At 43.8% G+C, this 21,636-nt stretch overlaps 1 protein-coding gene across 3 annotated transcripts in view; it reads left to right on the top strand.

The window, feature by feature from the left end:
* The first annotated feature begins 6,292 nt into the window (after positions 1-6,292).
* Positions 6,293-21,636, top strand: part of COG2 (component of oligomeric golgi complex 2) — a 43,053-nt gene continuing 27,709 nt past the window's right edge. The window contains exons 1-6 of one of the 3 annotated variants that reach the window (XM_042848336.2): positions 6,293-6,512; positions 13,243-13,404; positions 14,458-14,523; positions 16,673-16,753; positions 17,898-18,001; positions 19,400-19,508. In XM_042848336.2, coding sequence (XP_042704270.1) covers positions 6,357-6,512; positions 13,243-13,404; positions 14,458-14,523; positions 16,673-16,753; positions 17,898-18,001; positions 19,400-19,508 — 678 coding nt within the window. In that variant the 5' untranslated portion in view covers positions 6,293-6,356. The remainder of the gene's footprint in view (positions 6,513-13,242; positions 13,405-14,457; positions 14,524-16,672; positions 16,754-17,897; positions 18,002-19,399; positions 19,509-21,636) is intronic. The other 2 variants (XM_005291236.5, XM_042848337.2) reach the window with 2 other exon arrangements.

The raw sequence follows: 21,636 nt of genomic DNA, 5'->3' as shown, positions 1-21,636 counted from the left end.
ACATGAAGACTAGTACATTGGCCCGAGGGCCCCATTTACTGACACCTCCCCCCCCCCGCCGCCCTCGGCCCTGCCCCCACTCCACCCCTTCCATGAAGCCCCGCCCCTGCCCCGCCTCTTCCCACCCCTGCCCCGAAATCCACACCCCAACTCCACCCCCTCCCTGCCCCCAGGGGGTGCAGGAGGGATGTGGGGTGTGGCGGGGGCTCAGGGCAGGGAGTTGGGGTGTGGGGTACAGGAGGGGGAGGGGTGCGGCAGGGGGTTAGGGTGCAGGGTGCAGCAGGGGGTTCAGGGCAGGGGGTCAGGGTGCAGCAGGAGGCTCAGGGCAGGGGGTTGGGGTGCAGGAGGGGTGCAGCAGGGGGCTCAGGGCAGTGGGTCAGGGTGCAGGAGGGGTTCGGCAGGGGGCTCAGGGCAGGGGTTCGGCTGCAGGAGGAGTTTGGGGGGTGGGCTCTGGCCCGACGTGCACCAGGGGCAGGGCAGGCTCCCTGCCTGCCTGCCCTGCTCCCGCGCTGCTCCGGGAAGCGGACGGAACCTGGGGAAGGAGGGGCGCAGGGGTGTGTGTGGCTGTTGCTTCAGGCACCACCCCCCAGCAGCTCCCATTGGCCAGGAACGGGAAACCATGGCCAATGGGAGCTGCTGGGGGCGGTGCCTGAAGCAATTGGCCAGGAACGGGAAACCATGGCCAACAGGAGCTGCTGGGGGCGGTGCCTGAAGCAACAGCCACACACACCCCTGTGCCCCTCCTTCCCCAGGTTCCATCCCCTTCCTGGCACGGGGGCAGGGCAGGGCAGGGCAGGCAGGCAGGGAGCCTGCCCTGCCCCCAGTGCGTGTTGGGCCGGAGCCGCTCTAGGTAAACGCTGGGGGAGGGCGTGGGGCCGCGAGGAGCTCGCGGGCCGTAGAAAATAACCCCGCGTGCCGCGTGTTTGAGACCCCTGATTTAAAGAACATAAGAAAAGGAATGTTGTAAGTAGTACAAATGCTGTACAGTAATCCTAAAGGATATATCAGTCACTAGTCTAACAAATGTGAGGTACTGGCTTTTCAATGCACTCCAGGTTCATCTGTTTCTCTCTCACTACGTAACTGAAGAAAGCATCCCACACTCTTCCAGCATTAGACCACCTCTTTCCCCAGGGCACCATGGCAGATGTGATCAGCTGACATGAGCATGGATGGTTAATGAACTGCTCTCCACAACTATTGGCATTTCACAATTTGTGAAGTGTGATTGATCACATGGTATTGTTTCTGCTCCCTGATTGACTTATTTAGTGGATCCAGTAGAAAGCTACTAAAATCATCTGATCACATAAGAACTTTGTTTTCCCATTATTGATCATGCCAAAAATTACACATCAGGGCACTGATTGGAAACTTTTTAAACAGCAGAATGACAAATGGGAAATGGGAGATAGCAAATACAGTACTTTCAAGATTTTTGATTATTTTCATGGATGCTGTCTGAATATTTTGAATAAAGGATAGTATGACAGTTCCTATGGTAATGGATCAAATTCAAGTCCTTTGTTTACAAATATATTGTTTTCAGGGCATGGATCATGTCTTTCTACATGTTTGTACAGTACCTAGCACAATGGTTATTGGATCATTATCAGGGTCCTTGGACATTACTCCAATATAAATAATAATTAATGATCCACCAGTTCTACTTTTGGCCCTTTACACAAATAGAGGAAATATACCTGTTTCTTCTGGAAAATCGCCTTGCCTTCGTCCACCAGCCAGAGCTTTGCATTAAAATATTCTATGCTATGTCTGCTCAGAGATCTGCTGCTCTAAACAATTGGACACATTGTAATCATCAGGCAATACAATAATGAAACATGAAGGAAAAAGTCGGTGACTGGCTGGTGAAGAAAATTGCACCCACAGGGAAGCTGCACAAACTGGGATATTCACTGCTGAGGGAGGACAGGTAGTGAATGGAGTGCATCACTGTCTCTCTGCCACAAAGGTTCTGCTAGGGGCAGACAGTTTTAATTTACAGCTCATCTCACATTGACATCTCTCTTGCTGATTCTACTTCCTCTCTGGGCTGGCTCCCAGCAGAGCATGGTTGCAAGCACTTTGTGATGTTGTTCTTGCCCCTCTAAAATGACTTTCTGCCACAAGGCCTGCCTTGATGAAAAGGGGCCCAATCTTACAACATTTTAATGTGTTTTACATATAAAACATGTTTTAAAAGTTGCAAAACTGTCCCATTTTCATATGTGAAGAATACATTTTACATAAATCCACTATACCTTTTATCAAATATATAATAAATTATAAGAAAACAAAAAACCAGACCAAATCAATGTCAGTTAAATTCTATGGTCCAGATTTAAATTGCACATCAGTTGGGGAATTCAGCAACCTTAATTCTTCATCTGGCTCATATGGGCCCTGATTCATCAAGATGCTAAAGCACAGATTAACTTTAAGCATTAGTGGAATCTCACTGGCCCCAGTGGAACTACTCATGTGTCTAAAGTTAGGTACATGCTTAAGTATCTTGCTGAACCAGGGTCTTGGGCCTTATCCTGCTGTAATTAAAGTCAATGGAAAAATCCCTATAGACCTCAATGTGCAGGCTTGGACCCACAGAACTAACTCCTGCTCACTTTACTCACATGAGTAGACCCACTGCCATGTGCTTTGCAGTCAACAGAAGACAATGGATGCAAGTGAAGTATTAGTCAGAAACATCTTTCTTTGCTTTGAACTTAGGATTCTTAATTAGAGTTCAGTTTTTAGACATCTACAGGAAGTAGCCAAAATAGAATTTGTCTTTAACAATGTGGGCAGACAGCCAAGCATTGCAGTGGCAAAAAATGTCATTTTATTAAGGGAATGCACTCAAAGCAATGCGTCAGCACCAAGTACATCATTTTGTTTAATGTTATCTACGTTTCCTGGAGGTTCTTGGTAGCCTACGTATCTCCCATGAATTAATTTTAGTATCTCTATCCCTGCATGCAGCATGCTGTTGTATTTCTACCCTTTATCCTAAATTGTATGCAATGTCCCTGGCAAGTAATGCTTTTTAGTAAAAATAACACCCAGAGAAACCTGAAGACTGAGACAGGAGGTTACATGGTTTCTTTACTTCCTCATTTAACTAATGTACATTGGAATGGAAGCATTTCCAAGATAGTAGATTAGTCATTAGCAGCCCTCAGGAAAGTGATGATTCAGTTATACTAAACATTATTTATTATATCAATGTGTATCCCTTAAAGTGTCCTCTGCTCAGGGATGTGAAGTGACACTGGGATCTTTAAAAGCTATCAGCCTCTGTGCAATCTGTAAGTATGGTACCTCTTTTTTCCCCCAAAACCTTCCTACTTTGGCAATGTGTTACCAGTACAAAATTCTCTGTTATTCACACACTCTAGGGGCACTCACCTTTACCCTGTTGCTAGGGCTCAAGGTGTAATCCTCTTAATTTAGGCACCCACCCCTACCCAGTTCCCAGGGCTCAGGCGTAACCCTGCTGGTTTGCAGGCCCTTTTACCAGTGAAAGAGCTTTACACAGTAATATCCTTATCCTCTATTTATTAACAATTACCAAAAACAGAATGCACACGTTACACATACAGTGCTCACCACTCCCAGTAAAACAGATTAACTTTTCCCTGCTGGCCAGTCAGGATCAGGTCCATTTGGGGGACTCCAGTTTCTGCATGGTGTCATTAGCAGAGTGGTGTGGTCTGGCAGTTCTGATCTTTGGGGCTGTGTCCTGGAGTTGGTTCCCAAAGAACTTCCTTTTGGACCCCAGTTTATATAGTGAAATTTGAGTCCTTTTTAGCTATACCTTAACCAATCATTATACTAAAATTTTACTAACCAATCCTAACATAGTTTAACAAAATTCTCTAACCAATCCTATCCCACCACCTTAATTAATTTACACCTAGCAAAATTATGTAACGGATAGAAACAATTAAAGAACCAGAGACCATACAGATAAACAATAGGGAAGTGGGGACAAAACAATAAAGAAATGAGGATTTCACAACCACAACTATTGATAAGTGCTTTCTTGACAGACAGAATGCTATCAAATTAAGTTTTCTTTAACCATCTTAAGATCTGTTTCTTTATCTGGTGATAGAGTGGGTGCCATTAGGACAGGGTCTCCTTCTTAACAGCCTGATATTACATTGTTTTAATGTCATTTAGATGGAATGTGAGGATGTGACTTCCTGCTTCTCAGCCAATGGCTGCTGTTTGGCTGCTCTTTTAATCTGGCTGCAGATGAAGGCCTTAACCGTACAACTGTGCTGATTCTGAAGTGTTATTTAAATGACTTTCAGATACCTCATCTTCAGTCCCTCGAAGGGTCCCATGAAAGAGAGGCATATATTTAGCCTTTGTCACCGAGGACTGCAGATTAAACAGAGTCAGAAGGTTCCCACAAGAGTTTATTAAAAGCACCATTTCCCTACAATTTGGAATGGATGATGTGAAATGGCATTTAAGAAACAGCCCAGCTATGCCTGCAGATGATTGAAAATCAAAGAATGAGAACAACAACACGAGTAAAGCAAGGGAAAAAGGAAGAGGGATGGACCAGAGGCTTATAACAGAAATGTACTGTAGTCATGGTAAAAAAGTAGTGGCAGAAAAGATACCTTCAGACGACTCATTGTAATGTCTGATTCACCCATGTCTATGGTAGGACTGTCTATCCTCACCATTATTCTACATTTTTGTAATACCTCCATTCCATCGCACCACTCCCATTGAGTAGCACCACTTTGGGTGTTGATGGTCTAGTTTAGTGGACTAGGGCAGAATCAGTATCAGCTCACTATGACTCTCTTAACTATTTTGCCTCAGTTCTTATGGATAAATGGTGAGGTTCCCATGGAGTGTTTATTATTGTATATTTATATTATACTAGCACCCAGAGACCTCAGTCAGGATCAAGGCCCTCACCAATGTACAAACACAAAAAAAATGCATTCCTTACCCACATAGCATTTTAATGACAAGTGAGGATGCAAATACAGAACACATCTTTTGGGTTGGATTCCAATCTGGTAAAGCCACTCTAGAACTGGAATGTGCCTTGAGTATGTTACATACTGGAGAGTCTGGAATTAGACCCAATTTTCATAGGAGATTGGTATCCAGAGTCATAAGTTAAAGGTTAAACAGATGGCTCTAATGGTGTCACAAGTTGACTGGCCCCTGTAATAGGGAGCAGGTTCTAGTGAACTTGGACTAATTATCTGCTGCCCAATTGGGCTTGAGGGAAGGCACCTGTGTTTTATAAAGGACCAAACATCAACCAACAACCAGCTGCAGTTGTCTCCCTCTTTATATGGTTCAGGTGCCTTCCCTAAAACACAGTTGGGCAGTGAACCTGCTCTCTCTTAAAGGGGCCAATCTGACACCAACCTTAGAGCCCTCTATATAACAGAAATGCACATATACCTTTAACATATGACTCTAGATACCTTCCTCCTATGAAAGTTGGGTCTAACTGGGATGCATGGGAACCTTGTGCCTCTTAAAGGGGCCAGTCACCCTCTGATAGTTGGACATTCTTGTTGTTATATCCAGAAGCAGAGGTAAAGCCTGCCTATCTTTGCCCTAGCAGAATATGGTCAAAAATCACTGCCCTAAATTGTCTAGGACCAGAAACCTCATGTACATTGGAGAACTGAACCCGAGTTAGGGCACCAGGCCAAATACGAAGGGTGGGCAATGCTTAATTTGTGCCAGGCTGAAACCTGGCACCTCTAGGCTTGGCAGTTCATAGCCCCAGTCTGCTTGCTGAGTCAGTTATTAAAGAAAAAAAATTGAGCCCCAGGCACCTCTTTCATTAGCTCTTAAGCACGGAAGGGAGTGGGGGGTGTTCACACTAGCCAGGCTAGTCTGAGTTCTGATCTGCTGCAGTTTCGTCCCGGGTCTGCACTAGCGCTGTACTATACCACTGCCCTCACACGTCTCGTTAATATCTGCCCCGCCGCGCTTCGTGCATCTCCTGCTGGGATCTTTTGAACGGGACAGCAGCTACCCCAGCACTGCAGTGGAGGAGACGGGCGGGCCGCAGGGTGGTTAATCCGCCTTGTGTGGAGGAAGACTGGATGTGACATCCCAGCTGGGGCGCTCCTCTTGACTCAGACTCGTCGCGTCCCGCGCTGATCTAGATCCTCAGGGAACGGTGCAGGATTCTCCTCAAGTTTCGCCGAATTCGGATTCCGAACGTGTAGACGTAGTAGTGGGGGCGGTGCCCCCCTCGCTGCAGTGACGCCTGGAGCCGCTAGGGGCCGCGTTCGCCTGTGGCGGCTTCTCCCGGCTCGGAGGCGGCGCCTCGTCGGTGTCGCGCCCGCCGCGTTGCCATGTTGGCGGAAGAGCCGCCCGCAGCTCGGGGAGCCGGGAGCCGGCGCGGAGAGGAGGGGCCCGGGGCCGGCCCGCGCGCGGGGATGGAGGCGAGGGGCATGTGCCTGCCCCGCGGGCCCGGAAACCTCTGCTTCGACAAGGACGAGTTCATGAAGGTGCCGCGTTGCGGGGGGTGACCGGACCGGGCCGGGAGGCGGGGGGTCCCCCTGGGACGAGGCGGTGTCCGGGGGGCGGCGCGGGGGTGTCTGTCCCTGCGCTGGCTGTGGGGAGCAGTCGGGGGGGGGGGGGCGTGTTCCAGGCGTGAGCGGGGCCTGCCCGACTTCCCAGCGGCGCAGTGACTGGTCCCCTGCTGCTGCCGGCCGGGCTGCGCAGGGCGATGTGTGTGGGGCGGGTTCATCTCGGCCGGGCCCCCTGGGGCAGCTGGCAGAGGGGACAGGTTCCCACTCCTTTCCTAGGGCTGAGAGGGGGGAAGCTCGTTGTTAATTAGCGGATTTCCATCCCCGTGGGCTTTGCATTAGTTCACCAGACTCGAGCTGTAGCTTGGCTTGGGTGCCATTGCCTTGGGTGCCCTTCTGTACCCCGCCATGGGGCAAGGCCTGCTTCAAACCCTAATCCCGCAATCAACGTACCAGCCCAAACTGTGGTGGCTTTGAGCACCCACAACTGAGCGATAGGCTGGTATGGTGATGGTTGTAGCTCAGTTAGGTAGACAGTGGAAGCCTAGACCACTAACCTCAAAAGCTGAAGTCTGAGTATTGAGATAGGCATCAGGTGTCCTACTTCTATTCTGCTTAGTTTTTTGTACCATCACCTGAGTGCCTTTCATTTAGTGCTTTAAGCAGCATGACTAATGTTTGTCACATGTTTGCTCTCTCATCCTCTCCCCTGGGGTGGAAATGTGTGTTTTGGAATTCATGTTTACATATATACACACACACCCACAACACCCACTTTGCACATGGAGCACATGCTGGGAATGGGCGAGAGGGGATGGATCTTTTGATGATTACTTGTTCTGTTCATTCCCTCTGAAGCACCGCTGGCATTGGCCGCTGTGGGAAGACAGGACACTGGGCTAGAGGGACCATTGGTCTGACTCAGTATGGACGTTCTTATGTTACGTTAAGGTGGTGAGGATTATGGTGATCATAGGCTGCCTTGGGAGGAGGGGGGCTGTGGCAGCATCCCCGCGAGCCCCACAGTCCACCTTAAGCAGCTGTGTTGGTGCTGCCGGGTGGGAGGCTGCCAGTGAGCACATGGGGCTGTTAAAGCAGCCAGCCCAGCCCTGGGAAAGGGGAGCCCGGCTCAACAGGGTGCAGGCCGGGGGCTCAGGGCAGGGACGGGGGGGTGCAGGAGGGGTTTGGGCTCTGGCCCGGCACCGCTTACCCGCAGCGGTGCGCTCCCTGCCTGCCAGTGCCCTACGCCGCTCACCACATCCCTGCGCAGCCCCGAGTGGCGGGGGCAGCACAGGGCTCTGCATGCTGCCCTTGCCACGCCTCCAGGTACCTCCCCTGAAGCTCCCATTGGCCACGGTTCCCTGTTCCCGGCCAATGGGAGCTTCTGGAGGCAGTGCCTGGAGCAACCCCCCGGCCCTAGAGACATGGTGCCCTGATGGCCGCTTTGAAAGCAGTGCGGGGCCTGCGGCACCATGGGGGGCAAATCCCATGGGCCGGATCCAAAGCCCTGAGGGGCTGGATCCGGCCCATGGGCATTAGGGTGTGCCCGGGCATTAGGGTGTGCCCAGGCACACCTGGCACACGCCGTGCGCATGCCTATGATGGTGATCCTTCGTTCCTGTGGGAGTTCATGCCACAGTCTTGGGCTGGCCCCTGGGAAAGCTTTGTCTCCTGGACACAAACTTCCCCTTTATTGTAGAAAGTTCCACTATGTCAGAGGAGTGAAGTTGTTGACCACAATCTTGTAGATAGTGGACCAAGCCCATTGAGTGTTTTGAAGATTGAGACCTTGATTCTATATTATTTGGGAAGTTAGAAACGATTGTTTTTCTTAGTAGTCGCTGCTTGTTTTTCTTTGGGACAACTTGTTCTTCATCCTTTCTGGGGTGATAGGGAGCGGGGGGAAGAGGGGAAGCAAATGTTGTTGAGAGGTGATAGGCAGAAGAACTTTTGAAAAACTTGAAATTGGTTTTCAGGATAACTTGGATAACTGAGATGCCCTCTCTGGGCTTTGCCCTCTGAATACAGACCCCTGGAATCACCCATAATGATAGCTGAAGCACTTTTTGTTGTGAGGGCAAACGAAGCTTGTTTGCAGTGTTGCCAATGTTTGCAATTGTATTTCCAGTCTTGCAATATTTGATGGTTTTCATAAAGCTCCAGCTCTGGGTGGCACATGAATCTACTACTTCGTTTGTTAAGCTTTGACTATATTATGGACTTTTACACAAAACTTCTACAGTGCTACCGCCATTTCAGCTCTGTTAGTTTTAGAGTGGCAATAACAGACTTTCACTTTGGGAAAAGGGAGTTTTGGTTGGATTGAGCAACAAAATGGCAAATGAAATTTAATGCGGATAAATGTAAAGTAATGCACATTGGAAAAAAAATAATCCCAACTATATATACAATATGATGGAGGCTAATTTAGTTACAACTAATCAGGAAAGCGATCTTGGAGTCATTTTGGATAGTAGTTCTTTGAAGACGTCCATGCAGTGTGCAGCGGCAGTCAAAAAAGCAAACAGGATGTTAGGAATCATTAAAAAAGGGATGGAGAATAAGACTGAGAATATCTTATTGCCCTTCTATAAATCCACGGTACGCCCACATCTTGAATACTGCGTACAGAGGTAGTCTCCTCATCTCAAAAAAGATATACTGGCATTAGAAAAGGTTCAGAGAAAGGCAACTAAAATGATTAGGGGTTTGGAACGGGTCCCATATGAGGAGAGATTGAAGAGGCTAGGACTTTTTAGCTTGGAAAAGAGGAGACTAAGGGGGGATATGATAGAGGTATATAAAATCATGAGTGGTGTGGAGAAAGTTAATGAGGAAAAGTTATTTACTTATTCCCATAATATAAGAACTTGGGGCCACCAAATGAAATTAATGGGCAGCAGGTTTAAAACAAATAAAGGGAAGTTCTTCACACAGTGCACAGTCAACCTGTGGAACTCCTTGCCTGAGGAGGTTATGAAGGCTAGGACTATAACAGGGGTTAAAAGAGAGCTAGATAAATTCATAAAAAGAACAGGAGTACTTGTGGCACCTTAGAGACTAACCAATTTATTTGAGCATAAGCTTTCGTGGGCTACAGCCAATGTAGTGGGCCCACGAAAGCTTATGCTCAAATAAATTGGTTAGTCTCTAAGGTTCCACAAGTACTCCTGTTCTTTTTGAAGATACAGACTAACACGGCTGCTACTCTGAAACCTGAGAGAAATTCATGGAGGTTAAGTCCATTAATGGCTATTGGCCAGGATGGGTAAGGAATGATGTCCCTAGCCTCTGTTTGTCAGAGGGTGGAGATGGATGGCAGGAGAGAGATCACTTGATCATTACCTGTTAGGTTCACTCCCTCTGGGGCACATGGCATTGGCCACTGTCGGCAGACAGGATATTGGGCTGGATGGACCTTTGATCTGACCCAGTATGACCATTCTTATGTTCTTTTCTATCAGATTTGGCGATGGAACTTTACTGCTGTTGAAAAATGAATGAAAAGAGCAAATTGAGTTTCTAGGGCTTAAATGAAAGTGATTGTGATTGTTACAATGGATGGCTTAGTCTGAGCAAAAGAAGCGAAACATGGGTCTAACAGCCCACTGTCTCAGGTGGTAAATTCATTATTTTATTGTAATAATTAGGAGAGAGTAAAGCACAAGTCTGCTTAGTGTATATTGACTTTTGCCCTGAAAGACACTTGTAGCATTGCTCTGTTCAGATCTGGAGTCTCTAGATTAGATGCAATTTTTTTTCTTTTGATTTTTATTTATGTATTGTTTTCTGTTTCCAATTGTGCCTATCAGTTGTCTAGGAGCGGCTGAAAGACTTTACAGTACAAACATAGGCACAACACTTAATTGTTTAGGGTGGAAGGGAGGGAGGATTGTGCAGTATACGATTTGTTGGAAAGTACACCTCTACCCCGATATAATGCTGTCCTCGGGAGCCAAAAAATCTTACCGCGTTATAGGTGAAACCGTGTTATATTGAACTTGCTTTGATCCACCAGAGTGCGCAGCTCCGCCCCCCCCTCCGGAGCACGGCTTTACCACGTTATATCCGAATTCGTGTTATATCGGGTCGCATTATGTCGGGGTAGATGTGTATGTATGGAAAGCAGCAAAAATTTAATAGGGCTAGTCTCTGAGCAGGTTTATTGGTTTCTGTGACTAAGGTAGGCCTGTGTATTAGAGGCATGGCTCTGTACAGTTCCTTATATCCATCTCAGATGGATGTATCAGCCAGAGTATTTGCAGCTGTGCAACTGAATATCAGAAAATCCTTTTACTCTTTACACTGTCATGGTTTGGAATATGTGCACTACTCCTGACTACTTTCATTTGCTTATTCTTTGGATAAAGGTATGTAAGGTATTAGAATCCTTCTTAGGATGACTGCAAAATGACACTTAGGAATGCACTTCTAGGAGAAATACACATGAAGATGAGAAGAAATCACAGATTTGCGGGTAGATGTTAGATTTGGGGTTGTAACTGTAAATAAATAGTGTAGAGTAAGAAATATAAACTAGTTTTTAAGAAAAAGCTTTAACTTTTCATCTGTAATAGAGGAAACTTGAAACATAAATCTGTTTTAATTATTTTCCTTTTCTTGTCCATCTGATTGTCTGTCTGTTTTTGATGCTTGTACTTGTAACGGCTTCTAAATGACATTCCTGCAGTGCTGTTTCTCAATTTCCTCGTACTTTATTCTTATCAACTTCTGTACCTCTCTTTCTTTCAGGGTGGATTGATTAAATAATTGATTTTAGTCATGTTTTGCATTTTTGCTTTTTAGTGATTTTCCCAAAGAAAGATTGGTTCTCATTGGTTGATAACCATTAAAACATGTTGATTTGCAGTTAAATATAGCCTTTACACTAAATTTGGTGCTGCTTTTTGCTAACCAGGAGAATACGCTACCTCTGTACACATTTATTTAAGCAATTATATAGTTTAACTTTTTACTAGATGATGATTATTTTTTTATTTGTGACTTGGGCCAAGCTTTATTTGAATGGAAATCCATATTCAATTAAAATGAACAAAATATCATTTTATTTCTTATTAAATAAAACTACCTTAAATGTGCTCAATATATAATCAAAAGGAGTTTATCCAAATGTGATTTGCATTTAAAACTGATTGCTTTATTACCAAGGAAGTAATATCTGTACTAATGAACTGACTTGATTATTTCTGGTCACCATTATTTCAGGATTTTAGAACTAGAAGATGTCAGCCTCTTACACCTAGTTTTTATTCAGAGGTTGGAAGAGGAAAACATATTCTATTTTTGTAACTCCAAGTTAGTTTCTAAACTTTGAGCTAATCATAGAATTGAACTACAATATTTGAATAAATTGAAATGAAGAATATATTCTCTCTTCACCTGCAGAAGAGGCTACTGCTTTCAAAAACTGGTTTAGCACTTCCACAAACTCTGGTTCCAGGTGCTTAGCCAATGATTTCCAGCAGTTCAGTGGTCTGACTTTCTTTAAAACTTGGCAGGAAACATATGGACTGCTTAATATTATGTTTCGTCTTTCAATTTAAATAAGTTTAGGCATTAACACAGTGTGTCAGTTTCAAATTTAATTTTAAATAGGTTTGTTTTAAATAAATAAACCCGTATTTAATTTAAATTAAAGTGTAATTTAAAACATCCGATTTCAATAGAATATGTTTGCAGTGTTAGGTTGACCTAACTATGTCAGACATGATGCAAAATTTTTCACAGCCCTAAGTTATGTAGTTAGGTCAATCTATTTTTAGGCTTCGATTAGGCCTATATGTTGAATCACTACATTCTTGTTGATTCTATACAGAATCAGGAAGTCTGAAGAGAACACAATCAACATCAGTAATGAAATTTTGTAGAATGTTGATTCGTGTCCTCTTTTGTCTGTCTGTGCACACGTTTGTGTGTCCATTTTAATCATTTATGGTTTTTCTAGACTGAGAGTGAGAATACATTTGACTCTGGATGGAATGAACCTGAAAGGCAGATTTATATTTCCATGACATTTCCCTAGAGATTTCATAATCTACTTTGAAAAAGCAGCTTCAGCTTCTTTTCCGTTGTCCTCTCACCTTCCACTGAAACGTCTTAATTTGATATTGATTTTTTTTTTTTTGGTCATCAATCTGATTTCTCAGTGTTGTCTAGTAGTCTTGAGTGTTCTTGAAAATTGTCATATGTTGGTTGATTGGTTGATCTCCATGTCTTCGGTTTTCCTTTCCACCTCCTGCAATCTTAACAGAAGCTTTGAATTTCTCCACTGCAACATGACTAAAATAAAATCTTTAACAAAGCCTGCTGAATGCTTAGCTACAAAGTGCAATGTGGCTTTATAAAAAAAAGCTTCAGGGTTAAGCTCATACTTATAACATATTTTCAGATAAATCCATGGGCAATTTAAAGCAGCAGTAAAGGGGTTTGGATAATACAGTACTGCAATACACATTAGAAGACAGTATCATCTGTCCCAATGAGTCTAGGATCCCAGAAAGCTAAAATCTGTCTCTAGAGTATGGTTTGTCAATTATCTGCAAACTTTTTTTTTTTTTTGTGCTTCAGGTAGGCTCGACAGTTTAGTTGCACGTAGAATGCTTATTACAGGGAAGATCCAATTCTTTTCTGTTTCTTTGGTATGTTTTTTATTTACATCCCTGTATCTTTTTGCTCGTTTCATTTTCAGCCAGACTTTGATGTCGATCACTTTGTGTCTGACTGCAGAAAGCGTGTCCAGTTAGAAGAGCTCAGAGATGATCTGGAGCTCTATTACAAACTCCTTAAAACTGCCATGGTAGAACTCATAAACAAGGACTATGCAGATTTTGTTAATCTTTCAACAAATCTGGTAAGTTTTCAAGTTGAATGATGTGTGTGAGAGTGTTTTAGTGTGATTTTTAATTACAACACAAAATTGTGAATGTCTTTCTTTCCTGGCATGTTAGGTAAAGAAGCCTTGAATTGTTGCCCCTCAAATTGAGAGAGACTGGAAAACACTTATGTGCTGTACCTGTACTTTCTATATAAGTGCTCTTTGTCTGCAGTAAGATGAAAAGCAATAATTGTGATTTCTTTAAAGATCATGGATTTAGTATGAAGGTAGTAAATAATTGTTGAGAATTCCCCAACCCTCTTAAAATGTGAAAAGCCTCTAATACATGTAAAGCTCCAGATATCTGAATTATTAAAACTGAGAGACACAGATCTAAGTATGCAGACTATGTAACAAGTCGGTACTGTTCAATCCAGTTGACCAAATACCACAATTCATTTTTCAAATGGAAATGTCTCATTGCATTTCTGTATGGTGCGCATTGGGATACATAGTACAAATATCTAGTTTGCATAGTTTTTCATTTCTCTTCATGTTCTGCACCACTGAGAAAAATAGTAGTGCTGATTTTTTTTGTTCCTACCTTGTAGTATTAAATGAGCATACTGGCACATCACTAAGTATGAATCAAGATCAGGCTACGTCTTCACTGGGGGGAGGTTGATTTGAGATACACAAATTCAGCTACACGAATAGCGTAGCTGAATTTGATGTATCCAAGCCGACTTACCCCGCTGTGAGGACGGCGGCAAATCGACCGCCGCGGCTCCCCCGTCGACGGCGCTTACTCCTACCTGTGCTGGTGGAGTACAAGTGTCGATTTGGGGATCGATTGTCGCGTCCCGACGAGACACGATAATTCGATCCCCGAGAGATCGATTTCTACTCACCGATCCAGGCGGGTAGTGAAGACGTAGCCTTAGATGACTTTTTTGTGAGGATTGTGTAGGTCTATACAACAGTGCTGTATCTAATGGATACAGTCAATAATGAATTCACATGTTAAGTGAAACAAACATTATTATAATCAAATAGCTTCCCAACTGTATGTTTTGATCATTTTTGTAGGTTGGCATGGATAAGGCCCTCAATCAGCTTTCAGTGCCGTTGGGACAGTTACGAGAAGAGGTCATGGTATGTTTGAAATAATCCATATATATCTCAAAATAGTTTAGTAAACTTACATCTCATACTATATCTTATGAAAATTAATTGTCTTTTAAATTCCTCGAATTGATAATTGTTTATCAGAGTCTTCTCTTTGAAAATGAGAAATGTAAGACATCATTTCCTGTTCATTGTTTTAGAGGACAGTGTGATATAAGAGTTCTGTAGTAGCAGAAGTAATTTTGCATTTTCTGTAATGCCGTCCATCCAAGGACCTCAAGTGATTTAAGGACATAAATGAATAAGCCTCACGAAACCACTGTGTAGTGAAGAATTAGCACTATTTTACACTTGAAATTGAGGCACAGAGCGATTTAGGATGTCTATAGCAGAACCAGGAATAGCGGATATATCTCCTCCCTCCCAGTTGTATACGTTATCCACAAAGACATCTTTCCTCCCCTTCTCCTTTGAGACCTTTGTTACAGTAGTTCACCTAGCATGACTTGCATTTAGCAGCTGAAATATATTGGTAAAAATCTTCACAGCTCTTCCTAGAGGATTTTTGTTGAAAACTTGACGTATAACCTCATCTTTTTTTGAGGCGAAAAATGCCCATGTGCACTTAGTACCTTATCTTTCCTCCATTTTGGAAAAATGTTTAAATCCACATAAATAAAGCATAAGTTAAAGGGACACAGTCAACTTAAAAAAAATCACACTTCTGCCTGAAAACATACTGCTTGTTTTGAGTAACACTTAGGTAAATTTAAGAGAGGTAAGCAATGGGGTCCCCCAAAGATCTGTATTGGGACCTGTGCTGTTCAACTTATTCATTAATGGTCTGGAAAAGGGAGCAAATAGTGAAGTGGCAAAGTTTGCAGATGATAAAAAATTACTCAAGATAGTTAAGTCCAAAGCTGACTTCATGAGGTACAAAGGAATCTCTCAAAACTGGGCAACAAAATGGCACATGAATTTCAGTGTTAAGTGCATAATAATGCACATTGGGGAAGAATAATCCCAACTACATATGTATAATGATGGGGTCTAAGGGCTGGTCTACACTGGGGGTGGGGGGGGGAGTCGTCATGAAGAGTTCTCTGAAAACTTCCACTCAGTGCCCAGTAGCAGTCAAAAAGGCAAACAGAATGTTAGGAACTATTAGGAAAGGGATAGAAAATAAGACAGAAAATATCATATCACTATATAAATCCATGGATTTATTGAATACTGTATTCAGTTCTGGTTGCCCCATCTCGAAAAAGATATAATAAAACTGGAAACGGTTCAGAGAAGGGCAACAGAGATGATCAAGGATATGGGACGGCTTCTATGTGAAGAGAGACTAAAAGGAGTAGGGTTGTTCTGTTTAGAGAAGAGACCACTAAGGGGGGGATCTGATAGGTCTATAAAATCGTGACTGGCATGGCAAAAGTGAATAGAGAAGTGTTATTTACCCTTTCCTGCAGAGGTCACCCGATGAAATTAACAGGCAGCAGATTAAATACAAACGAGGAATTCTGTTTTCACCCATCGCACAATTAGCCTGTGGAACCCTTTTCCATGGAATGTTGTGTTGGCCAAAAGTATAACTGGGTTAAAAAAAGAACTAGATAAGTTCATGGAGAATAGGTCCATCATGTCTATGAGCCAAGATGGTCAGGGATGCACCCCTATGCTCAGGATGACCCTAAACCTCTGGTTGCCATATGTTGGGAGGGAAAGACAGGGTGAGTCACTCCAGCTGCCCTGTTCTGTACACTCCCCCTGAAGCTCTGGTACTGGCTACTGTTGTAGACCAAATATTGGGCTAGATGGACCATTGGCCTGACCCAGTATGGCGGTTCTTAAATATAACTGAAAGTATTATTCCTCTATTTCAGTTTTATTTACTTTGTGCATTTGACAGCAATTCTTGTACTGTATATTTCAACTTGTTTCCTCTGTATATCAGTTAATCAGTTTTCCCTATTGTTTGTTTGTCTCTTACATCATAACAGGGGAGAGAGAAGTTTTTTTTAAAAATATGAAAATGATTGCAAGTCCATAAAAATTAACAGTTCTTAAGGACAGCCAAACCCTTCTTTTTTTAATTGACACAAATTTGTTCTTAGGCTAAAATTTTTCCATATCACTAAGCCAAATTTTCCAAATTAATTCATGTCTCTCTCAGAGCCTTAAGTCGTGCGTGAGTGAAGGAATTCGGGCAGTAGATGAACATATGTCTAAGCAAGAGGATATCAGAAGAAAAAAGGTACAACAGACAAATAGCTGGGGGAAGAAAATACACTAATTAGAGTTATGTATTCCCCCTCCCTCCCAATAACTGTTAAAACAAGAAATTCAGAGAGATGGCTGTGTCTGTCCATATCGTACTGTGCGCTGTTTTTATACATGTAAAAGTTAGACATCCATTGTTTGGAGACTCCTGGTACTATAAGGTGAGTGATGGTCAATCAATCATAATCCCAAATTTCCTTTTATCATTAAGTCAAGCCATTTCTACTATTAGTACTTTATATAAAAAAGACTGCACTATTATTTCCATTTCATACTGGTGTGTAAACTTCCACATAATTTAAATGTAGTATAATAAACCTGGAAAGAAAAATGTTTAATTTTTGATTTACGCAAAAAACATCTAATTTATTTTGAGGTGGAAGAACAAGAATTATTTGAACCTGTACTAAAATGTAATGTAGTTCCTATTATGCTTAACACCATTATACCTAAGTAGAATCATAGAAATGTAGGGCTGGAAGGGACCTCAAAGTGATCAAGTCCAGCCCCTCAACTGAGGCAGGACTAATAAGTCTAGGCCATCTTAAATAAGCCAGCTGTTTTTCTAATCTGTTCTTAAAAACCTCCAGTGATGGGGATTCCACAATCTGCCTTGGAAGCCTATTCCAGATCTTATCTACCCTTATAGTTAAAGTTTTTCCTAATATCTAACCTAAATCTCCCTTGCTGCAGAGTAATCCCATTGCTTCTTGTCCTACCTTCAGTGGACGTGGAAAACAGTTGATCACGGTCCTCTTTATAATAGCCATTAACCTATCTACAGACTGTTCTCATGTCCCCCTTCAGTCATCTTTTCTCAAGATAAAATTGCCCAGTTTTTTAACCTTCCTCATAGGTCAGGTTTTCTAAATAAATTTATCATTTTTGTTGCTTTTCTGTAGACTCTTTCCAATTTGTCCATGTCTGTCTTAAAGTGTGGCTGAACTCGTATATCATTTCCTGGGTCCTTTTTGTTCTCCTAAACGGATTCAGATTCTTAAGAAACTTTCAACCAAAAATGTGAAGGCTGGCCCCAGTACCATTCTCAGAGCTGTTAATTAGAAAATGGAGACTGAAACTGGAGATGAACATGATGATAAATATTGCTTTCTTTACAGATGTGTGTCTTGAGACTTATTCAGGTTATTCAATCAGTTGAAAAAATTGAGAAAATTCTACACTCCCAAAGCTCTAAAGAATTGTCCTTATTAGAAGCAAACAGGTAAGGAATGTGCAAACATTCAAGTTCTATTCCTAATCAACAAATGCAGTTTGTTTCATCGTTGTACTGTACCCGAATTTACAAATACTCTTACACATGTTTAGAATTTTAAATATGGTGGAATGACAGCAAGACCACAGTTAAGATAGTGCCATAGTTTTAAATTTTACAGGATTCTTAAAATCTCAGTTATCGTTCTGCAAAGTGGCAGTAAACTAAATATAGAACTAAACATTTTCATAAATGCTGAAATTATGAAAGTGTTTTTTGAGTAAAAGTAGATTGTTGCATGCTCATTAATCAATTTTTAAAAAGTACATTTTTGACATTTTGTAGTGTTGGTTTTTTTTTAGAATCCATTTGCCAATAATCTGGAATACCTCTGGCTCTGAAATCCCTCCCATGTTTCGACAAATGTACCATTTACTACCGTTGGGAGTAAAACAAAGAGTGGCTTCTCCTGTTTCCTTGACTTTTTCACATAACTGAAAAGAAAATTGCCAACAGCATGATGATGTGTATAGGATTGATGATGTAGTATCTGTGTGGAGGGGAGCTTCATGAAGAGCCAGTCTGGTACTTGGACTTCTCAGACAACTTCAGGGAGAAGTTCCCCTCTTTCTGCCTCTAAGCAAAGATGGGGGAGCGGGGGACTTCTCTCTCCAGCTGCCTTGGGGCTGAAATACCAGACGTGATCCTCACATACCTCACCTTGCCAGCAAACTAGCTGTAGTTCATAGGCAGGGGAAATGCTAGTCTTGTGCGCCTCTTGGTGCATGAGATCATCTCCACTGCTCTTCAGTTGTGATACAAGAGGGCATAACTGGGGGACAGGACCAGTGTGGGACGGTTAGGTGGGAGAGTGGATGTAGGAGCCCTGGACACACCATCTCCTCCTATGTAAAGGGGGAACACAGTGAAAGCTGAGACTGGGTGTGGGGATAGCAGTTCAATTTTAGGGAATGGGGAAGTTTAGTGGAGCCATGCTGGGATGAAGAAGGCATGGCTATTTCCTCAGAGACAGCCCTCATTAATACTGCCATGCCACAGGGGATGGGCAAAGGGGGGGGGGGTTCCTTCATCATATAGATTTGTTCCTTTCCAGAGCTGTTGAGTTCTGTAAAACTGGTTTCCCCCATGACAACAAGCAGGACCGTCATTGCAGGGACCAGTGTTGTGGGCTGCTAAGGCATGATCTTGTGCCCGCTATGCCTGCCTCTTACCATTATTCACAGGGAAAACATTGTAACTCTGACCTTGTACCCTGCCTCCCCCATGTTAGAGTTGGGCGGGGAGCAGTGTGCATCTGACCATTAGGTGGAAGTGATTTTGTTTGTGAAGACCTTATTGTGTATTGAACTGCAAGTTCTAACCTAACACACACACATTCTTTTTTAGCCCACTTTTGACTGGACAGATTTTAGAGAGAATTGCCACGGAATTTAACCAATTACAATTTCATGCAGTACAAAGCAAAGGAATGCCTCTTTTGGACAAAGTGAGACCAGTAAGTACCACTGTTACCCTGCTTAACCTTCATGAAATCTAACATATGCAGTAGGTACAGAAATACCGATATTACATCAACAATGTTTTAATTAGTTTGTTCTGAGCAAAACAGGTTCCTAGTTTAAAACATTCCTTTACCAGTGCTATCTTCTGTGGGTGTTCATGCTGTTATTTTCCAACATCTTTCAGATGAACAGTTGAGAATAGGAATAGAAAATAAGAAATTATATTAAGTGTTTGTCAGCATAACATTTTATCCTTAGTCTAAATCTAGCCTTGGTACTCAGGGGATTTAATAACTCTGGTTATCTTATACAAACTGAAGCATAAACAATTGAGTGTGTCCACAGTAGTTACCCTGAATTGATTAAAGGTTTGCCTTTGTGTCCACAGCAGTGCTGCCTTAAACTGATTGAGGTGTGGTGGCTGTTGTTTTTGATGGCTTCTTCAGCCAGTTAGCCACCTTTTAGGGTATGTCTACATTGCAATTAGACCAGTGGTGGGCAGCCCCGGGGCCACATGCTGCCCATCTGGGTAATCCGCTGGCGGGTCGCGAGACAGTTTGTTTACATTGACCGTCTGCAGGCACGGCGTCCTGCAGCTCCCAGTGGCTGCGGTTCGCCGTTCCCAGCCACTGGGAGCTGCGGGCTGCCATGACTGTGGACGGTCAATGTAAAGAAACGGTCTCGCAGCCTTCCAGGGATTACTCTGATGGGCCGCATGCAGCCCGTGGGCAGCAGGTTGCTCACAACTGAATTAGACAACACAGCTCGCCTGTGCTAGCTGGCTTGGGCTGTGGTGCTGTTTGAGGCATAGACGTTCAGATTCAGGCTGCAGTCTGAGCTCTGAGACCCCCCCTACCTCGCAGGGTCCCACATCTCAGGCTCCAGCCCGAGCTCAGATATGTACACCACAATTAAACAGACCCATATCCTGAGCCCCATGAGCCCGAGTCAGCTGACGTCAGCCAGCCACGAGTCTTTAATTGCAGTGTTGCACCAACCCAGAGCTCAGACCTAGGACCCCATGAACTTGAGTCAAACCGGGACCCAGGGTTCAAACTCCAGTTCATTGCAGTGTAGACACGGTCCCCCCTGGACTCTGGGAGTTCTATGAAAGTATCCCACTGGTGGACTTTTTGTCTTCTGAACAGTCAGATGTATTGGACAGTCAAGTTTTCCCATTCTGCACCACAAACAAAGGGCTAGAGTGGCCACGTTTTGGGAGGGCACTAGGAAGTCTGGGTTACGGGTGGTTGGACTCGGGCCCTCATAATGCCGTGTACGTGATAGAGCCCAGGTCGGGACCCAGGGTTCAACAATTCCTAACCTGGGGTTACAAATGAGCGTAGATGCTCAAGCCCCAGGGTCTGCTAACTCATGTTCTAACAACTCTGGGCTTATATTGCATTGTAGACATTCCCTCAGTTCTGTCTGATACTCCCCTCTGCCCAGCCCCACTCAGCTAATGCCCCCTGACATCCTACACCAGCATTACAATTGTGTATCGCAGACTGCATGTAGCAGTTTGAACCACAGGTGGTTCACAAGGCCACCGCTTGCAGCTGGCAGTTGAATTTCCAGTTGAGAATAGTGGAGAGGGAAAGGTAGGAACATGAGTGGAATATTTCAAGAGGAGCAAAACTGGGGGGTGCTCCCTGTGGGGTGCCTTCCTTATAAATGCTCTCAGCCAGTGACCCCGCTATGTGTTTTCAAATGATTATTTGCAGCTGGTGACCTACAGTTGGATTGCCAATTTAGGCTGTTCAGGATGGATTCTGGGAGCATTTCCAAGGAGATAATTTTTTAGGAGGATACTTTGAGAGGGGGCATAAAAGGGACTTGACTGGAGGTGAACAGTTGAATCATCAGCTCCATATTGGTAGACATTAGATGTACAGTGGGACACTTACTGGGGGAATCTCCTGGAAAGGCATGGCCAAGGGGGTATTTCTGGGGAGAGTGTTGGGAATGAGTGGGGCTTAAGTGGAGGTATTGCCAGAGGGAGGCCCTCCTCCAGCAATCTTAAAGGAGGTTTGCTGGCTGAAGCAGCTGCTAGCCCTGGCAGCTGCCTACTATGGCAGTCCTTTGTTTGTGGTAATAGAATGCAGTCATATTGGGTCTCAG

Source organism: Chrysemys picta, chromosome 3 (assembly GCF_011386835.1).
Source record: "Chrysemys picta bellii isolate R12L10 chromosome 3, ASM1138683v2, whole genome shotgun sequence".
NCBI lineage: Eukaryota > Metazoa > Chordata > Testudines > Emydidae > Chrysemys > Chrysemys picta.
Note: the sequence above shows the minus strand (reverse complement) of the source record. Positions and strands in the feature narration are given on the sequence as shown.